The following is an 8,792-nucleotide window of genomic DNA, read 5'->3' as shown; positions in this document are numbered from 1 at the left end:
TGCCGCAAGCTCCAGACTGACGGGGGCGGGGTACGACACAAGCCGCACGCGGGATTCTCGCAGACTCAGGTAGGAAATGGAACACCCAGTTTCTTCCCGGGGAAGGGGCTGGGCTGCCTTCCTGGCTCCGCCTGCAGTTTCTGAGACGGGTCACACTGACCTTGAACTCTGCTCTGAGTCCTGGCCACTCGGTTGGCACCGGAACCCCTGTGTTAATCAGATGCAGGTTTTCTCTCCGGATTCGCACTCACCCCCTGGCCCAGCGGAGCGGCTGGGAGGTGACACGGGGCGGCCCCAGGTGGATTCCCGCAGCTGCAACGCCAAGGCTCCGCCTCCCTCGGCCCCGCCCGGATCGGTCACCTGCGGGTTCCGGGACCCGGCGGAGGGCTGCAGGCGGCGGGCACCCCGGCGGGGGCCAGGCCCCGGAGACCGTGATGTGGCAGGCGGGCGGGTGGGCGCCCCTGCTCCTGTGCCTGATGCTCAGCGCCCCAGGTAAGAGCGCCCCGCGGGGAAGGCGAGGCCGGGGCCCTACCAGAGCTCCCGGGAGGGGACGTGGGCTGCTGCCGGGCCACCCAGGGCGCCCCGGGACCCTGCCCACCCGCCGTGACTTTCCTGGGTCCCTGAATGAAGCAGATCAGAGCCTGGAACTCCTTCCGGGAAGAAAGGAACCGGGTTTCCCAATTCCAGGCCGGCTCCAGGGGGGCGTGGGGGAGGCAGAGGCGGTTCCAAACGCTAACAGCTTTGGTTGACCAAGAGCTTTTGAAGGTTCACGGTACCTGCGTTCATACCTCCTTTGACCCTCGCTAGGAGAGGAAGTGGGACGGACGGAGCTGCCCTCCTCTTCCTCTGGTTGTGGGTGTCTGACTCTCTGCCCAGCCACAGGGACAGAGTTCTTATTGAGCTGGTCCCTCGAATGGGGCATCTTAACAGGGCACTTCCTCCCAGCTTCAGCTGGCAAATCAGGCAGCAGGACCTAGCCACGGAACCCCCCCCCAAAGGAACCCCAACTTTCCATCTCTCCAGCTGCCCCAGGGGAACAGAACCCCCTCCCCACAAGAGCCATGGGAATTATCTTCCAAGTCTTAGACTCAAAAACAGAAGGGCTAGGATTCTTGCACCAAGCAAGTAATCATAAAAAATAACATTTTCAGAAGTTTCTGTGTGCTCAGCTAACCAGCTGTCTTATGACTTAGCCTCAGTTTTCAGATGGGAAACTTGAGTCTCTGGACAGTTAAAAGAGTTGCCCTTGAAGGACCAGAGGGGACTGAGAGGCTGGAGAGTGGGCACGGGAGCAGGTCTGTCTGTGCTCTGGGAACCCCCACAGCACCCTAGTAGTATTTTTGAGCTAGTGAGAGGCATGTACCTGTGGAGGGGGCCTTCCATTCCAATCACAAACCGGCTGTGTCATCTCAAGAGCTTGGTTAACTTTTGTTCCATGAAGGGGCATGAGTGACACCTGCCCTAGGGAGTAGGGGAGTTCTGTCCTGAGGACTGAATGAGGTTTTACACCAATCCTGGAACCCTTTGAAGACTCTAAATTGTATCTTTTCCCATGTGACAAAGCTTAATCTTTGGGCCTATCCTGCTCCTGGGTACCTTCAAGTAAGGAGCTTATGCACAGATTGGCTTCCTGCTGGGTACCTACTGGGAGCTAGGTGTAATGACAGAGGCTGTATCTCAGGATCCAGCTCCAGGGCACTGGACAGGGTTGGGGACAGCCCAGGCTGGAGCAGGGCTGGCCCTTCCTGGTGCCTGAAGTTTATGGGTTCCCATGATGACCCATGTGCCACAATTCATAGAATCATGAGCTCCCATGGGGCGAGAGAGGGAGCTCTGCTTCCTTTAGTTCCCTGGCTCAAAGAAGTTCGCAGGTAGCATGATTAAAAGCAATCAATGCGTATGTTGGTTCATTTTTGTAATTCCAGTGCTCAGAAGGATGAGGCAGGCAGATAACCATGATTCGAGGCTAGCCTGGGCTACAAAGTGAGCTATTGTCTCAAAAGTAGTCAATAGGGGGACAATTAGATGGCTCAAAGGGTGAGGGCTCTTAATGCCAAGCCTAATGACCTGAGTTCAATCCTCGGAACCTGCATGGTAAAAGGAGAGAATTGATTCCTGAAAGCTGAGCTCTGAGCTCCTCAAGTATACCATGGCACTCCCCCCAATCAATCAATCAATCAATCAATCAATAAATGTAAAAAGTGGTCCATGGAAAAAATAAGACTGAGAACCTGGAGGAGGAAGCAAGCCAAGAGCTCAGACTTAGGGGTTGGCTGGGCCTAGATTTGAGTCGCTGAGAGGGCCTCAGTTTCCCTACCTTCACTGGGAAAATCGGAGAGCACTCACATCCTGGGAAATAATCCTAGTGAGAAAATGCAGGCAGAGGGCTTAGCACAGGGGGGCTTGAAGCTTCAACCCATACCCAAGGAGCTATCGCTACTTTCAATATCATCACCAGCTCTTCTTAGAGATGTCAAAGAAGGCTCCCTGGAGGAAGTGATACTTGAATCAAATCTTTCAAAGGTTAAATGGTAAACGTCAGGCAACCCAAGACACCTGGGTTTACAGACATCTGAAATAAGATAGTGGTTTGGAACTGGTGGTCTTGTGAGTTTGTGGGGAGCTGTTGGAGAAGTCAGCCAGATCACTCAAACAAGTCCTCAGACACCCCAATGAGGAGTGTGGACTTTATTATAAAAGCAGGGGAAGGGCAGGAAACCTGGATATGGTGCAGTCAGCCAAGGTAATCAATGAAGTAATTAAAAGAGAGCTAGAGGTCACTTAAAGATGGCCAGAGAACATGTCATTGAGAGGTAGTGGCTTGAAAGAAATTTGACAGAAGCTGAGGAGTGAGAACCAAGGTGGACGTCCAAGGGACGCCCAGATGATGGGAACGACACGTGCAACAGCTCGGAGCAGGGCGTTCCTAGGGTGCTCCCAGAAGTCCCCAGGCCAACACGGTAGGAAAGGAGGAAGGAGGACAGGGAGAGGCACGGGTCACATTGAGTAGCAGTTGAGAGGTGCCAGGTAAGACTTTCGAGTTTATTTGAAGTGGGATGGATGGAAACCTCAGAGGGTTAAGCAGGATATGGTATAACCTTCATTTTAACTCTGGCTTTTAGGCAGAGGGTGGATGGAGGACACAGATGTTATGAGAGCCCTCAGCTCAACTTAAAGAAGGATTTCTTTTGGCACAGGATTTCAGAGGGTCTAAGTCCAGCATGGCGGGGAAGGTACAGCACAGCAGCTCTGTGACAGCAGGAGCTGTGCCTGTGGTAAGGGCTGTTCATAGTGCTTGCATCCAAGCAAAGAGGGTGTCTGGAACCAGGCCTGGGTATAACCTTCAAAGGCCGACCCCCGGTAGCCTACTTCTGCCAGCCAGGTCCCACCCCCTAGAGGCACCACTGGCTGGGGACAGAAAATTTAAAATATGAGCCCATGGGGTGCATTTCAAGTTGAAACCATAACGCACCAGATACCCTTTTTTTTTTTTTTCGTCTTTTTAAGACAGTGTCTCCCTGTAGCCCCAGATGTCCTGGAACTCACTATGTAGACCAGGCTGGCCTCAAACTCACAAAGATCCGCCCACCTTTGCCTCCCAAGTACAGATATGTCTTTTACCTGGTAGAATGCTAGGACCTAATTATCCAGCCCACAACCAAGTGTCCCTCCGAGGAAAAATTTGTTTATACTGATAGATGTCTTTGTGGTTCTTGTCTAACTGGTGTGTATACTTTATGTCCAAAGGGCGCTGGCCTTGTATTCCCCATAGTGTCCTAACAACAGCCTCTAGTTCGACAGCCTCTAGTTCTTCGATGAAATGTGCAAATTCAGTACACCATCACAGGAGGAAATAAGACCAAGGAATGTATTACTCAAAGATCCTGGGAAAGGAGGGTGTAATAAGACGGGAGGGCTGTCCCCTGTCCCCAGGTCAGGTGAAGCAGAAGTGCAGGTCAGGCAGAGAGAGAAACAACTTCAAGTATATATGGAAACAGACAGGGAACCTTAAGTTCACAGGCCTGAATGATCTATTTAGATAGGAATCATCTGGCAATGGGCAGCACCATGTGCTAGGTGGAAAGACGCCTGTCGGTCCTTCTCTCTGGCCTGGTCGTTTGGGATGGCCATCCTGCCCCCACTGCTGAGGCAGCAAGCTTCATTCCATCAGGCAGGGAACAGAGAGACTTGGGAGAGCCTTTTGAGAATATAGCAATATCCATTTACCCCCAAAATATCATATATGTACTGTGTCTCAGGGGTCATTACAGGCTGACACTGGGATCATGCTAAGAAGACAGAGATGGCTCAGTGGGTAAAAGTGCTTGTGGTGCAAGCCTGATGACCTGAGGTCAATCCCTGGGGGGACCCGTGCTGGAAGGAGAGGATCAACTGCTGAAAGTGATCCTCTGACTTCCATGCGTATGCTGTAGCATGCACACACACATATACATCATACATACATACATACACACACACTAATGAGACATAAAATTAAGATAAGGGCCTGGAGAGATGGCTTAGTGGTTAAGGCACTGGTGGCACTTGCAGAGGACCCAAGTTTGATTCCTAGCACCCACATGGCAGCTAACAACTGTCCATAACTCCAGTTCCAGGGGATCCAACGCCTTCTTCTGGCCTCCTCAGGCATTGCATGACACAGGTGCATTTGCACACATGCAGGCAGTACACTCATACACATGAAATAATTTTTTTTTAATTAAAATAAAAACAAGCATTTGCTCTAAGAATCTTCTGGAACCCAGGAGCAGGGTGAGGTCACTGACTGACTCCTACCCCATCTATGGGGTAGAACCTACTCTTGGGTACCAGAGTACCTGAAGCCTCCTCTCAGGGCATAAAAGAGATGCTGAGGCCTGGGTGGGAAAGGGGCTGCAATACAGCCAGTTGGTGGCTGCTGGGTTCTCATGGGTGGCAAGTAACTGAGCGCCCATCACACTGCTCTTTCTTCAGCCCTGAGTGCCTGTGTGAAGTCCAGCCAAGAGTTCCAGCCTCCATAACCTCTTTCTCTCCCATAGGAAGACCCCGTCTAGTCCCACCCCAGAACGTGATGCTGCTCTCTCAGAACTTTACCGTGTACCTGACGTGGCTCCCAGGGTTTGGCAGTCCCCGGAACGTGACCTATTTCGTGTCCTATCAAGGGTACAGGGGATCCTCCATGCTGGTGGGTGGGGAGATGGGGGAGGTGGAGACAGAAGAGGCTTCTCCTGGCTAACTGCATTCCATGCAATGGAATGGACAGCATGTGACAGTTCTCTGTGTCCCGGAAGGGCTCATGTGGAAGGTCCATGGAGAGGAGCTTTTAATGGAGGTTGGGTTGGAGGTGGTGGGAAGGATGCTGAATGGAGAACAGTAGGTGACAGGATGGGCTGATCTTTGAATAAAGTTGGAGTAGGGCTTGGGTGAACTGGGAAGACTATGGCACAGGGGCAGAGGTGCTTGCTTGGGGCTGTTCTAGCCAATGAGCAAAGGCAAACAGATGACCAACTGTCCGGTCCTGCTTCCTACAGAGCCTGGAAATTGAGCTGGGCAGAGCTTTGGGGCCCTTCTCATATTGGAAGCCCAGACTGTCGCTAGAGGTGTCTGAGAAGGGAAGTCGGTGCACCATCTTTAAGCGAGGGTGGGATGTGGCAAAGGATGTTGTCAGTGGGAAAGCAGGAGGATGGGGCAGATACGCGCTTGCAGGACCAGTCTGGACTTGGACAGGGTGGAACAGGAACAGGGACGAGCTAGCAGGTTCTCAAGACTCACCATGGGCAAAAGAGTGCTAAGGACTTGGGTGAGAAGGTGAGTTCCTCTTCACAGGCTCACCAGGCAGGCACGGTTTCCTCCATGTTGTAGATGAGGAGCCTGAACTCCCAGAGTGCTCTGACTTGGCCCCAGGAAGCTAGTGATAGGTTCAGAGGAGAAACCCAAGTTTGTCTGGCTAGAAAGCTTGTGCAGCTTCCTGTCCTATCAGGGTCCCCACATCCGTAGGATCCAGATGTGAGGAATGGGGCCCTGGCTAGGGCAAGAACACCAGGCAAGATCCATACCAGGAGGCAGGAAGTGCCCATTAACTGTGTTTGCTGTATGCTGTGTACTGTGTCAGTACATTACCAGTACCCTCTTGATGGCTTATTTTGTTTTGTGGTGCTGGGGGCCTTGCACATGTTAAGCAGGTGTTCTGCCTCAGAGCCACATGTCCAGCCCTATGTCAACCCATTCAATATTATATTCAATCTCACAATTGCTCTACGGAAAGGCTGAGTACTCTGCTTTACAGATGAGGAGACTGAGGCACTCTGGGTATATGTTGCTCAAAGTCAGTCACACAGGTAGAGGTGACGCGGCTGGTATAATTCTGTTAAGGTACTGCAGGCGCATCCTCTGAATCATCATATTTTACTTCTGTTATACTTTTTTTTTCATTCCATTTATTTATTTACTTTGTGTGTACATATGGAAGTCAGAGGACAGTTGGTTCTTTCCACCATGTGGGTCCTGGGGATGGAAAGGGGTCAGGTTGTCAGGCTTGGCTGCAAGCACCCTTACCTGCAGAGCCATCTTGCCAACCCCTGTTGTACTTTTGAAAAGGACATAAGGATTGCATTATGGTGGAGCTAATTGTGCTTTCTCATTCATTAGTTGGGATTGTTTTATAAAGAGGTGCATTCCCTTATGTAGTATTTGATATCCAAGGGTACTCTTCAAGACAAGAGCTGGGTGTGGTGGCTCACACCTTTAATCCCAGCACTTGGAAGGCAGAGGCAAGTTGATCTCTGTGAGTTCAAGACCAGCCTGGCCTACATAGTAAGTTCCAGGTCAGCTGGGGCTACAGGGAGATCCTGTCTCAAAAAAGACCAAAAGCAAAAATAGTCAAATAGGTAAGACAAAGTAAATGCTTGACACCCTCACCCAAATTATTTACTAGTTTCCAAGACGTATTAGTTCCCTATCTTCTCCCAAAGGTGACTGATTAGTAATTAAGCATAATTTATGATGTCGATCCATTGCAGCTCAGTGTCTGCGTTGAAGCTTGTGTCCCATCTGTGGCCAGCTAGTCTTTCCAAAGTGGCCTTGGTGGCCTTGGAATCCTCTCAGTTTGACTCTACAAAGATTACCTTTCCTCTAGATAGCAATAATAAAACACATACTTCATGTCCAAGTTCCCACGAACCGTTTCTTTAATGCCATCTAGACCTAACACACACCTCAAAACGCTCCAGCCTCTGTTACCAGGTGCCAAAGCCATACCCACAGGTCTAGACACTTGTTACATCAGTGCCTTGTTTCCAGTCCCCAGATCAACATTAGTTTGCTGGGCTTCTGTAATCAAATCGATAGACCTGTGGCTTAAGCAGAAGCCATTTATTTCTTACCACCCTAAAGATCAGTAGTTCAAGATCAAAATATTAGCAGGCGTTATTTCTCCTGGCCTCCCTCCTTGTCTTGCTGGTGGCTGTGTTTGAATGAGTCCTCTCCAGCCTTGTCCTCTGTGTGTGTGTGTGTGCGTGTGTGTGTGTGTGTGTGTGTGTGTGTGTGTGTGTGTGTGTACATTACTCCTCGTGGTTTGTCGCACTAAATTTTTTCCCTTTTCCCTTCTTGGGAGGCACGTGCGCATGCCCTCCAAGGCCCCAGGGCTCACAGACTAACATAAGACATTTTTAAAAAAAATAATTCTTAGAACTGTATATATATATATTATTTATTTTTATTTTATGTGTATGTGTGTATATTGCCTGTGTGTAGGTAACATAAGACATTTTTAGTTTGGGTTTTGTACCATTTTATATGACACTTGGGGGTATGGGGTGACTTACAAAGAAACGGCTTCTCAGGACTCACGCATCACTCAAGCCCTGCTCACAGCGACCATTAGCGGCCTCGTGCTGCCGTACCCAGCGGGATGCTGCCGTTAGCCCTGGAGGCCCCATGCACGCTTTCTCCTTCCAATCTCGCAGCCGCTAGCGCTGCCAGTGGCTAGGCTCCACCCCTCTTCCCAGGGTGTTCCTGGTCTTGCCCCTGGCTGGCTCACTTTTTTTGGAGGGATGAGTCATTTTGGGGCTATACTCCCCTGCTTTCCTCCAGCTCTGACAAACTTTCCGCCATTTCTTCTGCAAAATTCCCTGAGCCTTGGAGGGGGTAGCAGATACAGGGTGATCTCTCTGGTATCATGGTGAGATATTGACCTCTTGGGCCTCCCCATCATCTGTCAGATATGGTCGTTGATCTATCTCAGCGGTGTATCCCCTGCTATAAAGACGAATGGAAGGAAGTAGACACATCTAAACAAACATGACTATAAATACAAATGCCTAGAAGATATCCCAGTAGGTGTACCATATCCATTAAACAGTATACTTGCAACAGCTTTCCCACTGGGGCCTGTAGCCTTCCCTGACACTGGGGCTTGGCCTGGTCTATAGCACCAGATGTGTGTTTGTCTCCCGATTGGCTGGTTCCTTCAATGGGCGTGGCATGGCTCAGAGCAGTCCTCCAATGGGCGGGGCCTGACGCAAAGGGTCTGCTGGGAGCCATGTTGGGACGGAAATCAGGAGCCCTGGATAGCGCTAGTAGTGTGGGGAACGCGCACCCAGCCGCAGCAGCTCAAAGACAGAATGGACTGACTCCTGTGGACCCCGGGCGAGATCGCTGGCCCCCGGCATGAGCGAATGCTAGTGGGGACTATGGTAGTTGGGGCACTGTCTGATATGGCGGGCTCTGAGCCGTGCCACCAGAGGCGTGGGGCTAGGCACTTGAGTTCTCATTCCTTTGTAAATTAATTAACT

General features: G+C 50.9%; 1 protein-coding gene across 1 annotated transcript in view; it reads left to right on the top strand.

Annotated features, from left to right (window-relative positions):
- The first annotated feature begins 420 nt into the window (after window positions 1-420).
- The window catches only part of Ifnlr1 (interferon lambda receptor 1), a 21,107-nt gene continuing 12,735 nt past the window's right edge, over window positions 421-8,792 (top strand). Inside the window, exons 1-2 of the mRNA XM_008848613.3 lie at window positions 421-492; window positions 5,040-5,163. Coding sequence (XP_008846835.1) covers window positions 435-492; window positions 5,040-5,163 — 182 coding nt within the window. The 5' untranslated portion in view covers window positions 421-434. The remainder of the gene's footprint in view (window positions 493-5,039; window positions 5,164-8,792) is intronic.

The sequence above is a fragment of the Nannospalax galili genome, unplaced genomic scaffold (genome assembly GCF_000622305.1).
Source record: "Nannospalax galili isolate Female #2095 unplaced genomic scaffold, S.galili_v1.0 scaffold184, whole genome shotgun sequence".
Lineage (NCBI taxonomy): Eukaryota > Metazoa > Chordata > Mammalia > Rodentia > Spalacidae > Nannospalax > Nannospalax galili.
The sequence above is the reverse complement of the archived record's forward strand: the minus strand, read 5'-3'. Positions and strand labels throughout refer to the sequence as shown.